At 43.8% G+C, this 21,700-nt stretch overlaps 1 protein-coding gene and 1 pseudogene across 2 annotated transcripts; one reads left to right on the top strand and one right to left on the bottom strand.

Moving 5' to 3' along the window:
• Nucleotides 1-265: 265 nt before the first annotated feature.
• On the bottom strand, nt 266-3,778 carry LOC308164311 (F-box only protein 47-like; the record flags this gene model as incomplete). Its single annotated transcript, XM_080538436.1, has 10 exons — nt 266-363; nt 542-701; nt 855-997; nt 1,924-2,064; nt 2,262-2,435; nt 2,554-2,662; nt 2,748-2,825; nt 2,991-3,067; nt 3,323-3,475; nt 3,679-3,778. 10 exons carry the CDS (start codon nt 3,776-3,778, stop codon nt 266-268), a joined length of 1,233 nt encoding a protein of 410 aa, XP_080394562.1.
• LOC308164310 (exportin-1-like) lies at nt 3,777-18,380 on the top strand (annotated as a pseudogene). Its single transcript has 24 exons — nt 3,777-3,808; nt 4,358-4,433; nt 4,604-4,676; nt 6,619-6,680; nt 6,958-7,002; nt 7,732-7,913; nt 8,306-8,354; nt 8,451-8,570; nt 8,969-9,097; nt 9,541-9,684; nt 10,057-10,254; nt 11,055-11,193; nt 11,427-11,608; nt 12,627-12,783; nt 12,906-13,069; nt 13,333-13,467; nt 13,752-13,935; nt 14,634-14,740; nt 15,604-15,798; nt 16,158-16,326; nt 16,803-16,937; nt 17,410-17,569; nt 17,700-17,796; nt 18,234-18,380. The product of its transcript is annotated as an exportin-1-like (transcript).
• The last annotated feature ends 3,320 nt before the right edge of the window (nt 18,381-21,700 follow it).

Here is a 21,700-nt window from a genome sequence, read left to right as displayed (position 1 = left end):
GCTAATTGATGATAATGCAAATGTGTTTTTATATTTCTTACAGAAACAACAGTATAATCAATACATAACCATAATACAATACAAGTTGAACACCTCTATCCAGAAGAGTAGTTTACACAGACGTATACTGTAAATATATAGATATAGATATAGATATATAGATAGATATAGATAAATATATAAAAGACATAACAAAAAAATGTATATATTCTCAAAGATTACAATTAAAGACAGAACATCCGGTTTGTTGTGAAAGAAAGTAATACTACAGAATGTTGTAGAGAATCACAGTGTGGAAGTGAGCACTGGCGTTGAGGAGGCTGCAGAGGCTCTGGAAGATCTCAAAGTCTTCTTGATCGTTATCTGTGACAAGATCATTGACAGTTAGAAATCCGCATATGTCTACTTATTTTCACTGTTTTTCTATTAATGTGTTCCCAAATAATATGCCCTTAACTTTAAGATTATTTTAGTGCTACAAAGCTTGAAGGAATCTGGACCCTGATCTGATACGATAGTCTTAGTGCCTATAACAACTCACCAGCCACCATAATCTCGTACATCTCCATGGCAACCTCTGAGAACATGTTTTCCACGGCCTCGATGAAGGACCACTTGTCAGCAGAGGAGGAGAACACCTCACACACCTGCTGCACCATCTTGACGGACCAGTTCATGGACTCCCCGTCCTTCTCACACACCTGAGAGGGGGAACCAGAAATGTCAGTAGCTCAGGCCGGTTCAGGCAGTACCTTCCGATAAGTGGGCACAAAATGGGGGAAATGTGTCTCTTAGGTTAAAAGATACCGGAACCCTAGAGCAGATAATAAAGTTATTTAGCAGCAGTGACTGACCAGTACGAGGTACACAATGAGTCGTGAGATCTCAAACAGGCGTCCATTGAGGGCCTTGCTGGCCAGCACGCTGCAGCACACGCTGTTCCCACACAGGAACAACAGACGAGCCACATTCTCCATGTGCCATGCCTGGGGGAGGACTGGAGGCCAACAGAACCAGCACAAAACAAAACAACTGTCATTCATACACACAGCATTCACACTTTACATTAACATTTTTGACATTTAGCAGACGCCTTTATCCAAAGCGACTTACAAGCGAAGTACATTTATCGCATGCCCGGTACACACATAAAGATAATCTGGGCGATTTTGGCCCAATTTCCCCCCTTCCGACCAAGGACAGCAAACCCCTGATTATCGGATGGCTCTAAAGATTATCCTACAAGATTATTCTGTGGTGTGAGGTGTGTTAAGAGTCAATTTCTCCCGACAATCTGCTCGGAAAATGGTCGGGGCCGACGATCGTAAATATTAAACGTGTTCAATATTTACGATCAAAAGTCTTATTGTCTGTGGTCAAAACTGACAACTCCCAAGTCCGATTGTGACGTGGAATGGAATGTAGCCACTCAAGAAGCCAGCTGACTGACGTGTCTTCTTCTTTTCGTTCTTCTGCACTTTATTTTCCCTGTAGCACATGGCTGCCTCTACAGGTCAGTCAGGGTACTACTACCCTGTTCACGCGAGACTCCAGACTGTCGGAGGACAGATCTTTATGCATGTGGTTGTATATTGGAGCACACCACACACAATACGATCAAGACTGTTCAATCCATGATTTTTTTATCTTCATGTGTGGGGTCCTTCTCAGATAATCAGAAAATCCTTATATGTGTACCAGGCTTAAGGTAAGTGAATCATCTATACATCAGTCATCATCGCACCATTTGCTTAGTGAAATCTATAATCCTATGGTAATGGTACATACTGTACGTGTGGACTGACCAGACATACAGTATATACAGTATACAGACAAAATAGTGTAAAAGGTTTGTCTACCATTCCTGGGTGTGTAAAATATAATCATTAAAAGTTGCCAAGTCCTCTGGGCTACTGCAGTTACCTATGAGCTCCTCCAGGATGGCCATTATGGTGTCGGTGGTCCAATCTTTGGCTTCCAGGTCGCTGTTTAGCAGGATGAGAGCCTTGGCCAGGTCCCGCTGGGCCACCCCAGCACGCAGCTGCTCCTGCCAGCCTAGCGAACCTGGAAAGAACATTCCCTTACACTACACATACACTTTCCCTTGCAACTCTGGCCAACCAAAAAACAAGCATTTCATTTGTTATTATTAACATTAGAATTTCACCATGTAATTACTAACAAGTGATTTATATACTGTACAAAAGTGCAACCAGTTTTTTTAAGGTAGAAACCGAGAAGGCCCATGTTGTCCCTCTCACCGTCTGGTAGCAGTGGTCCGTAGAGGATGAACAGCAGCCGGGCTTGGCTGACAATGGGCCAGGGTTTCAGGATGCGGGTCAGCCAGAACAGAGTGTGCTTGCGGTTCTTCCAGGGGTCCAACAGAACCTGTCTGCAGAACAGACGGATCTGTTGCTCTAACAGCTGACATGAACCTGAGGGAGAAAAAAGACATACGGATCACTCACGTCTCTCACACTCTTTCAATTAGCCTTTCTGTTTGTCTCTCTCTCTCTCTCTCTCTCTCTCTCTCTTATAGGGACAGACACTCACCTGGCTTTCCTGTGACCACTGACATGATTTTCTGCGGTAGATTTGTGAAGTCGCACAGGAAGTTGAAAACTCTGTGACACTCCAGCTCATTCCAGCCGGCTATCAATGTCTGTCAGTCAAACATTAACCATCTCAATACAGGATTCACCCTTTGATATTAAATTGTCTGATGTTCTTTGTAACTAGGCTCTCACCTGTAGAAACGCTCCATAGCTGGAGAAGCCTTGGCATTGCACTGATTGAATGCACTCTTCCATCATGAAGCAAGGAACCTGAGTGGGAGGTAACAACTGTGTTAGTCTAAGTAAGGTTAACTAGAAAATAACAATCTATTCAATGTTGTCAACTGTTTGGTTTGTTTAGAAATGTGAGAATGTTTGTAGAGCACACACAGCTAAACATTGCCTCATCTGTCCTCCCTCACCTCTCTGTCTTACCTGTGAAAACTTGCTATATATGAACGTTAGCCTATCCTTTGTTGGCAGCAAGAGGGTACATCTCTTGAACAATAAACCTAAAACAATGAGCAAAAACAACAAGAATGTAACATAGTGACTATATTTGCCAACCAGGACCACTTGCTTTCCTCATCGGACCCCCTATGAAAGGAGATAGAAATAATACTTTGGTCTATCTACCTGATAAAGAATTACAGCAGAAATAATGTGGCTCTGAATATTTGTTTATTATAAACATGTGTGTTCTTGGCCAACCAACTAAGTAAAATAAAGGTAAATTAATCAAATAAAGCTGTTGAGGAGCCTCTCACCCAGCGATGTGTAGTGTTCTAGTGAGGACACCTCGGTGGAGTGATGACACCCCTGTACGATGGTCCTCTTCCTCCAGGTCTGAGTGGAGACATAGCCCATGATGTAGCGACTGATGGCCTTGGACACCATGCTCAACACACTGATCTGCAACACTTTACCACAACAAACAATGAGGCAGGGAGAAACATCTCATTAATTCAGATGCACGTCATTGGAGCTATACATATGTAAGACCATTTAGTACCCTGCCCCTGGTAACGGCTTCAATCAGAATAGTTCAGCCTCATAGATATGTCTCATCTAAATAATCATAATTCACCCATCCTGAAAAATGTCCAAAGCAAACAGAACCCACCAGAGAGTCTGTCCAGGATCATGTCAAAGACCTCGGGGGCCAGCCGCTCAAAGAAACAGTCGCTGGCCCGAACCTGACGACACTGACTGCGGGTCGTCATGGTTCTGACAGGATACGGCCGGCGTCTGCGGTGATACTTGTGGGTCACCGTGAATTTCCTTGTCACTTTCGCCATAATAACTGGAATACTGTCAAGCCTTTATTGTCCCGCAAATAATCTAGAAGCGAAAGGAAATAGTTAGTTAGTTAAACTTGGTGGTTAGCCACAAACTGAAAAGTTGCTGGCTAGGATAGCTGCATGAACTTACCTAGCTGAGGAGAATGGCACTTGTCAATAAACCTTTGAAATTGTTGCCTTACTGAGCTTTAAATGCTCCTTCACAAGCTGTTATGTGTTCTGGTAAATATTGACACCACTGACATGAGACAATATAATATATATACTATAATATTATCTAAACTAAAGTCACAAACAGTTTTACCTCAGCCGGCGAGCCGCTATTGAGCTTGTGTGCTGCACAGTTCCTGCTCCCTCGCGAGGACACTCGCTGAACAACAAGGGGTGCGTTCGTAAATACGCTCTGGAAATCTGATCAGCACTCATGGAATGCCTGTTGTCCAATCAAATTACTTGGTCCGTTTATGACGTTGAACCCAGTGTGCGTTCCGGCGCTCTCAGAGCAAATGCACGAACGCACCCAAGGAGCGCTACCGCGAAATACGATCAGCTCGCGCTGCATCATCTGGCGCAAAAAGTAAACATTACTACTACTACTACTAATAATAATAATAATAATAATATTCGACTCTTTATTTGCTGTTGTTCACAACTGAAGTCATTTCGTCAACTTCTGACAATAGTTTAATGTAAATTAATGCTGTAGCCTTAAGGCGAGAGAGTGTGATTGTATGTTATGCATTACAGTACTATGCTCTGCAGATTCTGGAAACGGTTATCAAAACGCGATGGAAAATTCTGCCCCGAAATCAGTGCGAAGGTAAGCTGTGCTCACCCACCTGGCTTCTACCTGCTCAAGACTGAAAACAATCATCCCTTCTCTCTCTCTCACCCGTCCTTCCTGTCATAATCTCTACTATTTCTGTCATATTTTTTTTTTTAAAAAGACTGAAAACAAGAGTGAAAATATCCCTTTAGATGTGTGAGTTGACCATGATGACATTGAGCGATGTGTACTTGCTCATAGTTGGAAAAACTATGGGCAGATTCATTCAGACCTCCTTTGGAATATTGCTGTTGACACTGTGAAAAGCCTTAATTGTGCCAGAGACACACTCCTTTTACTGCCCATCGTGCGGTTGCCAAGTTGAGTGGTGTCCCCTGCTAAGCATGCCGGGTGGTTTTCTGCTTGGCTGGGTTGTATTCACCACTGCAGAAAGGTTGTATTCTGCACCCTGGCACTTCTTTACACGAGGAAAAGACCTAAACTGCTGTTTTGGGATTGCAAAGACGTTAAGCCTAGTGTAGCATCCTAAGGTAAACTTGCAAACACTTGGTTTGCAGTATCTATCTGCTCTGTTTGTTTAGAGGTCTTTTAGATCTTGGTAAGGGCTGGGCATCTTGGTAGATTATCTATTTGTTTCCTCAATTGTTGACATAGAGGAGCCACTTAATCATAGAAGCTCTGTCTGTCCTCACGCAGCCAAAGCTCCATCCACTGTGACTAGCGTCTATAGTCCTATGTAGAGTATGTCAACTGACAGCAGTACAGAACGGACAATTAGCCAATTGTTTTGAAAATCTTAAAAAAGTAAGTTTGTTATAACTCTATACCTTCCAGGTTTTTTTGTTTTATTAATTACTGTCGATATGATAAACCGACATGTTCAACGAAAGTGTATAATTCCATGTTTTCTCCCTTACTACTTAGGCTGACATTCCTTTTTTCGGTAAACTGATTTGTTGTTTGCTGCTATTTCTCCTTACCCAGTAATGCTCTCACTGCGATGGAGATCAGGGAAATCGATCTGTGATCTGGACATAGACAAAAGACAGATGGAAAAGAATCACACAAAAGGTTTGAAAGAGCTGTACCTCTGGCTTTTGATAAGACTCCTGAAATGTAATTGGAATTGGATGTTTTTCTTTTATGTGACAACAAAAATAGAACTAATCAAGTTAGTCATGTTCATGTTCCCCCCTACAATGTATTTTCTCATTGACCTGTGACTTCCCACTTTACTGTAGATGCCTGACGTTTGTTCAAGTGGCAAACCCAATGCAGTGCATGTCATTTTCCCCTCTTACCTTAGAGTTGTACCTCACTGCTGATTTCTGAGCACTCTGATTTCAGTTAATTTACGAACGGTCAGTTAAAAGTCTATACAAAATGTAAACATGGCAGACACCAATGATAACATTATCATCATTTTTTGGGCGGCCAACAAATTTGCTGCATATATATATATATAATATATTGTATAGATTATTGTCTGTTGTTATAATCTGTCTAAGTCAAAATGTAGCCAGCATATGTAGCCATCAATGTATTGTCCATCAATTAGAAATGATTGGGCCTCTTTAATGCACCTTTTACTGTATTCTACTTTGTATGTAATCAGTAGTTCCACAGACAGTAAAGCAACTGGCATAGACAGCTCTTTGCAGCTTCAACCACTCCAAAGCCACACAGCGTTAACACAGGGTTAAGACTATCTGCAGCATGCATGACTGCAAACTGGATTAGAGAGAGGAAAACACTCTGCTAACTGCCTCTTCACCATGCTAGATGATCTGTTCAGGGTTCACCTATGTGCACTGGACCAGAAGGTGGTGTTATTTGTAGATGGACACAATAGTTGTTTTCCAGGCAGCCCTCTATGAAGGGATGGTCCAGGCAGCCCTCTATGAAGGGATGGTTGTATAGAACCATTCTCCCTTTTATGGGAGACTTTCACACGTCTTGTTCTTTCTGCTTGCAGGGATTAAAAAGCATGTGGTTGGTCTTATTATCAAGACTTCGTCAGATGCAACAAATGTTGAGGTGAGTAATGCCAAATGTATCTGTTATGATTTTGGGAGATCAAGGAAAGTTACAATCATATGTCTCTATGTTTTGAATTAATGTCTTAAAGTACGAAGGATACAGCCAGCATACATCAGGCTCATTAGAGACCTAGTTAAATTAGGTTTGCATCTACATTCACAATGACTGTAAGCAAGCAGAGACATACTGTTAATGACATCTGTAACATTGTCATTTTTACAGCATTACTTAAGGTTTATGCCTGTGTTAGATGATAGTCTGATTTGTGTTTCAGAAAGAAAAAGTGTACATCGGAAAGCTGAACATGATCCTTGTTCAGGTAAGAATTTTTAGGTGTGGGAGGGGGCAATTAGATCTCAAGAATAAAGGAAATGAATTCAATTTTCACAGTCAATTAAACTTCTGGGATATCGATCTGTCCAGTTAGGAAGCGTAAACGATTGTTAATCAATCTCACCTGCTTTGGTGCAAATGAAAGCGACAACAGGTAGACAGGAGAGGCAACAGCAAGACAACCCCCAAAAAGGACATTATTTTGCAGGTGGTGGCCACAGACCATTTCTCTCTCCTTCTCCTTCCTGACTGATTTTTCTCTAGTTTTGCATTTTAGTGCCCTTGGCACTACTGGTAGCACGAGGCGCTACCTGCAGCCCATTCAGGTTGCACAGGTAGTCCAGCTCCTCCAGGATGGCACATCCATACATGCTGTCGCAAGAAGGTTTGCTGTGTTTCCCAGCAAAACCCTGTTTGGCCTCATAAGCACCAGGGGGGTAGAAGAAGCTAAAAAGTCTGAGGTTTAAGCACTGAATAGGTACTGAGTAAGCGCCATCGAAAATGCATTTTCCCACTGTGGAAAGCCAGCCACTGACTGTGTCCCTAAATGTTTTTGCTGACGTTGTTTTGGTCTCTGGACAGATCATCTATGGTTGGTCTATGGTCTGACTTTACACGTGTGTATGTGTGCCTGTACATCCTGTACATGTGTGTATCCCCTAAGCTTGACATCGGGCTGTGTGTTCTGACCCCTCCTCCCCTCCACCACGCTCAGATCCTGAAGCAGGAGTGGCCGAAGCACTGGCCCACCTTCATCAGCGACATCGTGGGCGCCAGCCGCACCAGCGAGAGCCTGTGCCAGAACAACATGATCATCCTCAAACTGCTCAGCGAGGAGGTCTTCGACTTCTCCAGCGGCCAGATGACCCAGGTCAAGGCCAAGCACCTCAAAGACAGGTGTGCTGCTACTACTGCCCCGTACACACCCTTAAGGCGAATATATATGGACCTCACATAGATTTCACCTCACATATCTGGGCACCTGTACACTAGTAACCTGATTGGTTACGAGGCAACCCATTGAGAGAGAAAAAACAGTGTATGATCTGACCTGATTTGAAGAGAGACTGACATTTAGTGGTGTGCAGAAGTCTATGGTAGAACGTTCAGATGTGAACAGGGCAAATGGTTAGAACAGTCCGGCTGAAGTGTGAATAACCCATTGCATTGTAATCTGTCCAACGATGTGTTTGATGATTTCCTCGCCGATCACGCTTTCCCATGAGCCCACTATCATAAAGAGTTCCCATGGTCCTTTTGTCAACTTTATGGTTTCCTCTTTCTTTCAGCATGTGCAACGAATTCTCCCAAATGTTCCATCTCTGCCAGTTTGTTATGGTAGGTGAAGCCCCTTCCCAGTGTTTTGCAACAACAGACCATTTACACTGATCTCCCCTTGTCTTTGGTCGGCCGTTAACTATGTTTTGTTACCAGGAAAACTCTCAGAATGCCCCGCTGGTCCATTCCACTCTGGAGACCCTCCTGCGATTTCTCAACTGGATTCCTCTGGGATATATATTTGAAACCAAACTCATCAGCACACTTGTGTACAAGGTACCCCCATAGGCCTCATACACACACTCACATACAGACACCAGTTAATGGTCACTGCCTAGTTCCAAACTGGTCCCCTGCCAACTGTCTCTATCTGATAATAATAATAATAATAATAATAATAATAATAATAACTTTTTATTTGTATAGCGCTTTTCCTGCAAACGTTGCAGCTCAAAGTGCTCCATTATTGCATTTAATAATTCATATATCAATATAATAATATATGATATGATATGTAATACCAAATATTGGTAACCACTGCAGCAAGAATTGCAGGTAGCCTCTCAAACGGCAAGGTTGAGCTATAACCATAGTGTTTACCTGTCCAACATTAACATGGCTAAATAAAGTTAAATAAATAAAATAAATACCCGTTTCACTTTGCTTTCCTGTAGTTCCTGAACGTGCCAATGTTCCGCAACGTGACACTGAAGGGCCTGACGGAGATCGCCGGCGTGAGCGTCAGCCAGTACGAGGAGCAGTTCGTCACTCTCTTCACCCTCACTATGTGTCAGCTCAAACAGGTGGGCACACACACACACACACACACACACACACAGTGATTTCCCTCAAATAGTTAACACTAGAACAGCCATGGATGGGGTCATTTGACCAAGTGAGTAAAAAGAAAAATGTATACCTTTGCACTCGATCAAATTTCAGGACCCTCCTTTCATGACTTTTCCTAGATATGTGCGTTCTACCACCCAGTATCCTTACATTTTCGAAATCACATCAGGATAAACTAGTATAGTATATTTAGCAGTTTTGCTGTGTAGGAGGCAGGCTAATTTACAAGAGGCACAGCTTCCCATTCTAAAGACTACGGTCATGACCCCCGAGGCAGCCTTAAGAGTAGGTGAAACAGGCACGGCTGTCCTAGTGTTAAAGACCCACACACTTGTTTGTGGGCTAGTTAAACACAAATGTCTTGGGTGTTGAGATCCTCCGTGTCTCTCTCCCCTAGATGCTTCCCCTGAACACCAACATCCGGCTGGCCTACTCCAATGGGAAAGACGACGAGCAGAACTTCATCCATCTCTGCACCTTCCTCAAAGAGCACGGCCAGCTCATTGAGAAGAGACTGAACCTCAGAGAGACTCTTATGGAGGTGAGAGGAATCCATGCCCCCAGAGACTGTATGCTAACCTTTGTTTACCCAGCGGTCCTAAACATCTGACTCCCATCTTCTGCCATCAGGGGGGTATTCCATCAACGTTGCGAAAGGAGAATCCAGGCTTATTTTGATAAGTAAATCGAAAAGAGTTGGAAATCTCGCGACATTTATCGAAATAAGCCTGGATTGTCCTTTAGCGACATGATGGAATTGTTTAAGACTGTTTATACCTACTTATGTGATACATAACCAATACCTGTGTTTACACTTTACATTTCTTCGTTATCTGAACGTGGTCAAACTCTCATCCGAGTCCATTGACTTCTTTGCGTTTAACTGCAAATGTCCATGTTTTCCATCCCCCAGGCCCTGCACTACATGCTGCTGGTGTCGGAGGTGGAGGAGACGGAGATCTTCAAGATCTGCCTCGAGTACTGGAACCACCTGGCAGCCGAGCTCTACAGAGAGAGCCCCTTCTCCACCTCCACCTCCCCGCTGCTCTCAGGCAGCCAGCACTTTGACGTCCCGCCCCGCAGACAGCTCTACCTTCCCGTGCTCTCCAAGGTGAGGAAAGACCCATGTAGCCTATACATGCACCGTAGTGTCAGTGTGTGTGACATTACTTGCTCAAAATATACAACTCCGCCTGTCCAAACTGCCAGAGGCATTTATCTATTAATTCATTTAGCAATTTTGTTGACAGGAAAAGTGCACATTAATCAACATTTCACACATCAACGCGTCAATAAAAATGTAGTCCCTAGGCAGAATACAAAAACCACAAAGCATAACATCAGACAACGACATAGACAGATTATACATGATTATACATGCATCAGATGATATGGATGCTTGGATTCTTCTTTATTTGATGAATGAGTATTAATTCTTCAGATACACCACCATTTCTGGAACAAATTCTGTGTCTCAATAAGTTGTGGGGATGGCTCACATGTTTAACTGTGTTCAATACATAAAAAGAAAAAAGAAAAAAACGTAACTGAATAAGCAATGGAATATGAAAGGCAGTTGGAATTTCACTTTGAAAACTCCATGGATATGATGTCACCATGACCAAGTGCAATCTGTACTAAATGGGAGCCTACGGAACACACAGTAAGGCTCCCATTTCATACAGATTGCAGTGTGGGGGAACGCATGGTGACATCATATCCATGGAGTTACTTTTAGTACAGTTAAAAATGTGTGAACACACACACACGTAGCCAACGGCGCACGCTGTGTGCGTGTGGCCGGTCAAGTGATCAGGGTTTGTGTGTGCGTTGGCATGTAGTCAGCGTATGTGTGAGTTGCCACATGCCGTGTGTGTGTGTGTGTTGACAATTTGTAATCCCCCGTAACAGGTGCGTACGCTGATGGTGAGTCGGATGGCCAAGCCAGAGGAGGTCCTCGTAGTAGAGAACGACCAGGGGGAAGTGGTCAGAGAGTTCATGAAGGACACAGATTCCATCAACCTCTACAAGAACATGAGAGAGACTCTCGGTGTGTGTGTGTGTGTGTGTGTGTGTGTGTGTGTGTGTGTGTGAGTGTGTGTGGCGTATGTGTGGTGTGCGTGTGTGCGTGCACATTCATCTCCACAAATCCATTACTGTATTCTGACTGAATCTCTTCATCATTGCCTCCTTCCGTCTTTGGGAGTATCTCCTAAGCAGCCCACCATGGTGGAGGGTGTCCAGTATTCTATTGACCTCTAACCCTAACCCTCAATGTTCCAGTGTACCTGACCCATCTGGACTATGCAGACACAGAACGAATCATGACAGAGAAGCTGCATAACCAGGTCAACGGGACAGAGTGGTCATGGAAGAAGCTCAACACGTTGTGCTGGGCTATAGGATCTATTAGTGGAGCCATGCATGAGGAGGATGAGAAGAGGTTCCTCCTCACTGTTATCAAGGTAGGGACGATGGGGAGGGGTTTATAGGGCACTGTGGAGATTAAATAGGCTTTAATGTGGCTCAATTTCAGACCTTGATTAATATGTGACTGCTCCTGGTGTTTCTGGACACCTCTCGGAAATGAGAAAGACGTCAAATTCGTCTTTAAAGTTTTTTTTTCAAATCGGCTACCTAGTATTTGATGTGTGCTTGATTAAGTTTGCACTTTATTGTACTATGCATTTAACAAAATAACACTGCATTTAATAATAACTTAAATTTACATATGTTTTTTTCAATGTAAAAGATAAAGATATATCTTTATGTGTACAACTAGGGATTGGAATAGATAAGGTGCTATTGATACCAATAGCATTATCAATTCTGCTTATCCGTTCAATTCTTGATCGATTCCTGATACATTTTCTGGGTGAAAAAAAAAAAGTAGGACAACTGTTAGGGAAATATTTAAGTATCTAAATAGAAAATAGAAAAAGGTAGCCTGGTTTCTTCAAATTGTATAGAAACGATATTTAATTGTCTTATGCAAAAGGAGAATAGTTTACAAGCATGACAGACAAAGTCTGTCAGTCAAATCATTCTCAGAAAAAGTCCAGACAGAGAAGAAACATGGATTTTTATACACAGGTAATCAGTCCCGCCCTCAGGTAGGGTTCAAGCCAATCACAGTTATTTCCTGTCCACATCTGTGTTGAGGAGGGGCTAGCTGTGGTGCAAATTATGTCACAAAAGTAAAAGTAAATGTCTTCTCAATAAATAAAATGTCTTATTAGGCACTACAACAACACAGGTTTTCAGAGTTAACGCAGCTGTTTTATTATCTCGCGTCTCTGAACACAGTGTATAATATTTGAACATTAATTTAAAAAAAGAGTTTGACGTCATCATGACGCACACGTTTTTAGAAAGCAATTTTGAAAAAGAAAGCAATCCAAATAACAATTAGACCCGATACTGCTTGATTCGTGGGAAATTGGACCGCTTTGTTAACCACTCGTCTGTGTGTGTGTCTCACAGGATCTACTGGGGCTGTATGAACAGAAGAGAGGGAAGGACAACAAGGCCATCATAGCCTCCAACATCATGTAAATCTTTGGCCAGTATCCTCGATTTCTCAGAGCCCACTGGAAGTTCCTCAAAACCGTGGTCAACAAGCTGTTTGAGGCCATGTACTGTGAGGAAACCACTGCATCTGGTCGTTGGTGTTAGTGAGGAAGAGGGTATCGGGTTTTTAGATTGTGTGTTAGTGCTGTCTCAGTCTCTTTTTCAGTTTCTTATTTATTCTCCCTCCTCAAGTGACCCATGACGGTGTACAAGACATGGCGTGCGACACGTTCATCAAGATCGCTCAGAAGTGCAGGCGACACTTTGTCCAGGTGCAGGTGGGCGAGGTGATGCCCTTCATCGACGAGATCCTCAACGACATCAACACCATCATCTGTGACCTCCAACCACAACAGGTCAGCTTCAGCCTAGACACAGATGGACTCATGTAGGGTTCATCAGCTGTCCTGGGTAGCTTTTAGGTTAGCAGGCTTTTGACCAACACACCTGTTCCAAATAACGAATATAAAATGATAGAAATAAAACGAGATAAAGACTTGCTAGTGAAAAAAAAAGTCTTTCAGTGTCTGTTCATGATTCCTAGATGAGTTGTTGTGCTAACCGTTGTCCTCTCTATGTTCATGTTGTGTGTGTGGTGTGTGGTCGTCGGTGTCTCCAGGTTCTCACGTTCTATGAGGCGGTAGGCTACATGATCGGGGCTCAGACGGACCAGGCGGTCCAGGAGCACCTGATAGAGAAGTACATGCTGCTACCCAACCAGGTGTGGGACAGCATCATCCAACAGGCCACCAAGGTGAGACACAGACCAGCTATGTTCTATACTGGATATAGAGCCCGACAGATTTTTTATTTTTTTTCAAAGTTCATATTCTTTTTTAAACGACACGATACTAATGTTTTAACTTAGAAGAGTTCAGAAATCAGTATTTGGTGGAATAACCCCGCATTTTCAATCACAGCTTTCATGCGTCTTGGCATGCTCTACACCAGTCTTTCACATTGCTGTTGGGTGACTTTACGCCACTCCTTTTCAATTTGAAAATAAATGTACTAATGTACCCATTCCCACCATGATAGAATGTGGACATCCTGAAGGACCCAGAAACGGTGAAACAGCTGGGCAGCATCCTGAAGATCAAAGTGAGAGCCTGCAAGGCCGTGGGCTACCCCTTCGTCATTCAGCTGGACCGCATCTACCTGGACATGCTCAACGTCTACAAGAGTCTGAGCGAAAACATCTCAGCTGCCATTCAGACCAACGGTGTGTGTGTGTGTGTGTGTGTGTGTGTGTGTGTGTGTGTGTGTGTGTGTGTGCTTGTGCGTATTGTAGTATACAGCACTGTCAAACTGAAGTGTGTGTGTGTGTGTGTGTGTGCACGTGCGTGCGTGCATATACAGTATACAGCACTGTCAAACTGAAGTGTGTGTGTGTGTGTGTGTGTGTGCGTGTGCGTGCGTGCATATACAGTATATAGCACTGTCAAACTGAAGTGTGTGTGTGTGTGTGTGTTTTATTGTGGTCACATTTTCCCCAAAAATATGTTCCAACACCTGGAACCTGTTAGCTTTTTATTGTATTTTCTCTTTTATTTTCCTCATCAAAATTAATGAACACTTTTTCATATGCGTCTTAAGAATTCACAATATTTTGGCTGTATTTGGCAATATTTGGCCTCCACTCTGCAGAGAGTAACACGATGTGACAGCCCTAGTTGTTATGTCTAAACCCTTTTAGACGTATAATTCCCAAATAGGAATGGGGGCAGAGAAAACGTTTGGTAACAACATAGAGCTTTAGAGAAACAAACGCCGGTGTACAGACATGGCACCACTTACTCCTCTGACAGGGGAACACTTCATTACCTATAAGGCCTTTCTCATCTAACTACAGTGGCTCACCTAGCTCAAAAAGAACACGTTCAATATATAACATTAGTGTGTGTGTGTCTCTTGTCGTAGGAGAGATGGTGACCAAACAGCCCTTGATAAGGAGTATGAGGACGGTGAAACGAGAGACGCTGAAACTGATATCGGGCTGGGTTAGCCGATCAAACGATCCACAGATGGTGAGAAGCTGCACACCGATATTTCTACTCCAAACATCCATGAAAAACACAGATGTTTCAATGAAAATCTACCTTATTTTTAGATCAAACAGGAAACCATGCCTGAACTGTTACACACATGCCATGCTATGCTGTGATTTTCGGCAGTGATGCAAGACACCGTTGTCTTCAGCACTATTGTCTTATAAACCCTCCTGACCTATTAGTCACACAAATCATCTGTTTGATTTCCTGCTATTCAAATGGAATTTTTAATGAATGATATTTCCATTAGGATAGCTTTCCTGACCCAAAGTCCTGGACTGAATCAGTCTTTCAATGGGATATCTCCATTGTGGTTGTTTTTTTTTTGGGGGGGGGGGGGGGGGGGCTGTGGCTCAACTGGTAGAGCTGGCGACTAATGATCGCAAAGTCGGCAGCTCGCAGCGTGTCCCTGAGCAAGGCACTAAACCCCTAATTGCCGGGGTCACCTATAATGGCTGTGAGCCCTTGCCTAGATGCCCCCTCTAGAGAACAAATGCAATCTGGGAAACCGGCTCATTGATTTTTGAAAGTTAGGCTTATAACTAATTTATGAGCTCAGTGCAGCGTTTACCCTATTATAATCCCAAATATAAAGTGGTATTACTCCATTGTCAACCAAGTATATACACTCATTAGAGTCTAAATGATCTTCAGCTGGACTGAAATCCAGTGTACACAGTGTGGGTCCATAAGACTGTAAACCCTGGTGTAATAGTCTCAGAGACATTAGTGTTGGAGACTTAAACCCACAAAGCCTGTCCTAAAACAACCTGTTAGGAATGCTCTTCAGTGTAGTCGTGTTGATCTGTTCCAATCCAATGTTTTCCGGGGCATTCTAGGTGGGAGAGAATTTTGTCCCGCCACTGTTGGATGCGGTTCTGATCAACTACCAGCGAAACGTCCCTGCCGCCAGAGAACCTGAGGTCCTCAGCACCATGGCGACCATCGTCAATAAACTAGGCGGCCACATCACAGGGGAGATCCCCCAGATCTTTGATGCTGTTTTCGAATGCACCCTCAACATGATCAATAAAGTGAGTATGATCACCTTAACATGGGATAAGTTTTAACATGTTGCCATGGGGTGCGTTCAGTTAGGCAAAATGTTCACAACGTTGCATATAGAAATGGAATACAGAGCATGAATCCCTATTCCACATTACACACCCCGTTTGAGAATCTAGCTGACGGCTTTGAATGGTGATCGAGGCCGCCTGTTTTGGGTGGGATGTTTAAAAGTTCAAAAATAAAGTTACCGAGTGAGGAATGCACGTAGGTGGTGATTGAGGGTAGGAAAATGTTTTACAAACTCAACGCCGAAGTCTGTTGCTTATGTACCTGGGTCTCATCTGTACAGTATGTCCCTTTGCCTTGTCTTTCATGGTTTTTCCAGGACTTTGAGGAGTACCCTGAGCACAGGACGCACTTCTTCTACCTGCTGCAGGCCGTCAACTCCCACTGCTTTCCAGCATTCCTGGCGATCCCACCTGCCCAGTTTAAACTGGTGTTGGATTCCATCATCTGGGCCTTTAAACACACCATGCGGAATGTGGCTGACACGGGTGAGGATAAGTTAAACCAACATTGTGTCATACGTGTCACATTCTAATGCTTTGGTCCGCATATCGGGATCTGATCGAAATAAAACTTGAATACATTTCCGCGTGGTTGTTGAAAATCAATGACACATCGCTAGTCAACTAACACAGCTTGTTTTGTGAGCCTGCTAACAATGTAAAACTAGTTAACTAGGTAGCAGTGGGAATTACTCTCCGAATCCATTGCGTTGTTGCAGTATTTTGGCTTGACTAGCGAGTTTGTGTCGAGAATCTCGACAAGTTGAAACGTAGTTCCGTGTTTCAAAAGAAAAGTCGGAACATTTTGATTGGTTGCTGATATGCGGACCAAAAGACTAGAACGTGTCACGATATGTACTGTACGTGTGGTTGAGGAGTCCAGATCAGCCAGTACGGTCCCTCTTTAGTAAGTGTGTGTGTTGCGTGTGTAGTAAGTGTGTGTGTTGCGTGTCTCCTCCCAGGTCTGCAGGTCCTGTACACGCTGCTGCAGAACGTGGGCCAGGAGGAGGCGGCGGCCCAGAGCTTCTACCAGACCTACTTCTGTGACATCCTGCAGCACATCTTCTCTGTAGTCACAGACACGTCACACACTGCTGGTGAGCGTGTGCATACATACAGTCACTGCCACAGAGAGTGGAGGTGATGGATGTATGCAACATTGGTCAATGTTTTAGGGAATATATCTCACAGAATATAGTAATGCGAGAATATACACAAGGCCTGCTTCCACATATTAATAGAGGATGTACTGGTGGTATGAGAGATACCTCAACTGCTGCCTAGTATGATCAAATGAGTCTATTTAATTTTTTGCCTATTGAACATCAACGTCATGTTGCGTGTTTTTGCCAACTCCCCAAGTCCACTGACCCTCCCATGTCCTGCACCACCTATATCAGTCTTACATTAGTGTTACATTACGAAAGCATCACAACATTTTAGCCTCCGGGCTGCACAGAGTAATGAAAACACAGTGTTCATGTAACTCAAGCCAGTGTCATTGGGTTTCTGCCGTCTGCCATGTCTCTTTTTCACGACTCCGTACGGTTCTGTGCTCGTGTCTTCCAGGCCTGACCATGCACGCGTCCATTCTGGCCTACATGTTCAACCTGGTGGAGGAGGGTAAGATCAACACCACCCTCAACCCCTCCAGCCCTGTCAACAACCAGGTGTTCATCCAGGAGTACGTGGCCAACCTGCTCAAAACAGCCTTCTCCCACTTACAGGAGTGAGTTTTAACATTCTATTTTTTCCTAACTTAGGTTTCGAGTGTCTTCTGTGTATTTGCTGTGTTGTTGATGATGTTTATGCCAGCCAATAGTATGTTGTCTCATAATGTTATGTGTCCCTTCCTTCAGTGCCCAGGTGAAGGTGTTTGTAACCGGGCTGTTCAGCCTAAACCAGGATATTCCTGCCTTCAAGGAGCACCTTAGAGACTTCCTGGTCCAGATTAAGGTGAGAGTCCCTTTTTAAGACCACCTTTGATGACGTCACAATTCAACATTCAAATTCAGAAGTGGATTATAGAGCCTGGAAGTAACTAATAGTTACCTCAAAATTAAAGTAGGCATCCCAGTGTGACAGAAATCAAGTGTTTTAGACATGTTTTAATGAATGGATCCCCTTTCTAAACAAAATAATTCTCAAAAGACTAAGTGAAGGTAACTCAATGTTTCCCCCCCCCAATCAAGCAGCGCCATAAGCCTACATTAAAGGGAAGGGATAGATGGATAGAAGTTGTTTTCCTTAGTGAGCTAAGATGGTTGGATGCTGAGGTATGGTTTCTATAAATAACTGTTCGAGTGCAGGGCCAGGGGTCTCTCTGTCTCTCTCTCATGCACAGTACACTGATACGCGTCCCCCTCCCACACACACACACCCCCTCTCTGTAGGAGTTTGCAGGTGAGGACACCACAGACCTGTTCCTGGAGGAGCGGGAGTCGTCACTGCGCCAGGCGCAGGAGGAGAAACACAAGCTGCAGATGTCCGTGCCGGGTATCCTCAACCCCCACGAGATCCCAGAGGAGATGTGCGACTGAGCAGCGAACCAAACTGTACAGGCGTTGAAACAAAGAAAAGTAACCAACACAGAATCTGAACCGATAGAGGCAGGTGTGCGGCAGGACAGGCGGAGGACAGAGTGGAGGCTTGTCGACCAAAACAATGCCAATATTTAAATGACACCGTGTCACCCTGTGGCCCTTTTTACAGTGTGTTTTTTATATGGAGATTGTTTGTGTGATATCTTTTCTGAACTGTTCCTCTAATCCAAATGTATGTTTGTTTGGTCCATCCCCATCCCAGAGCTGGCTGCTTTTTTGTTTTCCTACCTATTTTTTTGTTATTATTATTATTCCTTTGTGTGTGTGTGTGTGTGTGTGTGTGTGTGTGTGTGTGTGTGTGTGTGTGTGTGTGTGAGAGAGAATTGTTTAGTTTTTTCTTTTCTTTTTAAATCTGAGGAATGTTTGCGCAAAAGGGCAAGTCATTGGCTAAGAGGCTTCTAGGACTTCTGTGTCAGGCAGACAGGAGAGTGATGTGGTGTTTTAGGCCAAGCCCAGAAACCACTATGGCTCCTACTCCTGGTACAATATGTGTACATCTGCCAGGTCTTAATAGGAATAAGCAAGATGGCAAAAAAATAATAATCCACCAAGTCTTTGATGGCACGATGGAGCTGCTACCATATTGCTTATACCTATCCAGACCCTTCAGATCTGTTTGTGTATAGGGTGAGTGAGCTAGGGATTGTTTTAGACGGGGCCCTGGTGTGTAACCCTGCATCTGGGGCCCTGCATTTTATACTAATGTACTTGCCAGCACAGCTAATTAGACAAAAATCTCTATTGACAAATCCCCCTTCTCTAAGTTACATTTGTCCTGAACATGTTTTAATTAAAGTTGAGACTTTTAGCTGTCTCTAGGTTCAATTTCTCATAAGTAAAAAAAAAAAGAAAAAGAAGGCATCTCCATTCAAGGCATCCCTTACAGTTGTTCACGGTCACCCTGGTTGTTTGTATAGTGCAAAAACGCTCCCGTTCCTTTTCAGTCATAATTCATGAATGTGCTGAAATGAGCTTGTGCTGAAATGACCATTAAAACTCTCCCGACACAGGGTGCTGTGCTCTGGGGGTAACTGGAGCCCTACTCCCCCTTGACCCAGTTTTAGGGAACCATTCCAGGCATCCGCTGTGAGGGTGCAGCATGAGTGCACTGCTTCAACAGGGAGCCAGGTTTTCCCCAGTGTGCAGAGTCCACGCTGAGCTTACCAATATTCCTGAATATGTTCGCAGGAGGATGTTATAGTTAGCAGATACCTACACAAGCAGGCAATCACTGTCGCACTTAAGGGAAAAAAAGTGTACACACACACACGATCAAGGCCCCCCCAGAGGACCAAACCGCAGACCATGTTATCCTGGATTGCCCGGTCTACCACCCACCCAACGGAATGCACGGTCTGTCGGTATTAGATGACGAGACCATGACGTGGCTTCTGGAGGGGTGTCCAGAAATATAGCCCGGGTGAGCCCCTCAACCAGGTCTCGGGGTGGTAAAAGGGTAGCCCCTCGGCCCAGAGCCTGGTGAAGTGGAGAGGAAACAACAACCCATACGCTGAAGAAGAAAGGCCCCCCCATCATCCCCTAAAACAAATGTTGTTTTACATTACATTGAGTCAAGTCAAGAGTCAAGAGTCACTTTATTGTCCCATCACTGGGAAATTTGTATTGGGCTTACACCCCACAGCAGCCAACAAAGAGCAACAGACAATACAGGATATTAGCACACAAACAGAAGGCAGACCTGATTAAAACAAGAGTGGAAATAAAATGATAAGCAAGATAAGTTACATTCATCTGGTGCAGTTTAAAAGTTTAACAGAAACGGGAATAAAATAATTTTTAAATCTATTTAATCTAACGCGGGGGACTCTGAACCTCCTCCCAGAGGGCAGCAGTTCATACTCTGCATGTAGGACATGGGAGGGATTCATGAGAATTCTACTAGCCTGTCTGAGAGTAGCCTGTTCAAAAATAGACTGCAGGGATGAGTGGTCTTTCACCCCTATGATCTTCCATGCAGTCTGTATCAGTCGGACCAGTTTGGACCTTAGTTTTACAGATAGGTTACCAAACCAAGATGTAATGCCGTATCTGATGAGACTCTCTAAGACAGACTGGTAGAAAAGTAGCATAAATTTTGGGTCAACACCATGAACTCTAAGGCGGCGTAGGAAGTGTAGTCGTTGTTGTAATCTGCTACAAAGGCTGTCTACATGAGTGCTCCAGGTGAGTGAGTTATCAATGAAAACCCCAAGATATTTGTAAGAGGCGACCTGAGAGATGGATTGTTTGTGGATGACCACAGGCCTGTGGTCCCCAACACCTCTGGGGTCGAACACCATCTCCTCAGTTTTCTTAACATTTAAAACCAGGCAGTTAACATCACACCATTTAACAAACCTCTGGATTTCAGAATAATAGTCATTTAGGTCACTGTCCTTTTTGATTAAAGCAAGGATGGCAGTGTCATCCGAAAATGTTATGATGCGGTTGCTAGGGTAGGTGCTTCTGCACTCGTTTGTGTATAAAGTAAAGAGCACGGGGGAACTGACTATACCCTGTGGAGCACCAGTGCTTATGGTTCTGGGTTCCGAAAGAGTGCCATTAACACTGACCCGCTGTGTGCGGTTAGTTAAAAAGGAGTGATACCATTTTATAATGAGGGGGGGGACATTAAGCCCATTTAACTTCTCAATTAAAAGGTGCGGCTGTATCGTGTTAAAAGCAGAACTGAAATCAACAAATAGGAGTCGGACATAGTAGGTAGGGTCCTCTAAGTGCTTAGATATGAAGTGCACCATGGCTGAGGTTGCATCATCTGTGCCTGTGTTACATCTATACGCAAACTGAAAAGGATCCAGAGAGCAACTGACTGCATTTTTCACTTTACATATAATGAATTTTTCAAAACATTTCATTACAACAGATGTCAAAGCGACTGGTCGCAGGTCATTATTTTCCTTGCAGCTAGCCTTCTTAGGAACAGGAATAATGATAGCGTCTTTCCAGATGGACGGAACAGTGTGAGAGTCCAGAGACTTCTGGAAGATAGGACACCAGGCCTCAGCCAGCTCCTCACTGCAGGACTTTAGCATGAGCCCAGAGATGCCATCCGGTCCAGAGGACTTTCTAGGGCGGGTGTTAGCGAACAGTCTCTGTACCTCGCGCTGCTCAATGGTGATACTTGCTTCCAACTCAGGCAGCGCCTGAAGAGCCACTGTTTGCTCCATCGAGAAGTCGGCAGTCTCAAACCTGGCATAAAAATGGTTAAGTTCATTGGCTTTTTCACCCTCGTTTAG

This window comes from Nansenia antarctica, assembly GCF_963989245.1.
Source record: "Nansenia antarctica genome assembly, chromosome: 8".
NCBI classification, from domain to species: domain Eukaryota; kingdom Metazoa; phylum Chordata; class Actinopteri; order Argentiniformes; family Microstomatidae; genus Nansenia; species Nansenia antarctica.
The sequence above is the reverse complement of the archived record's forward strand: the minus strand, read 5'-3'. Positions and strand labels throughout refer to the sequence as shown.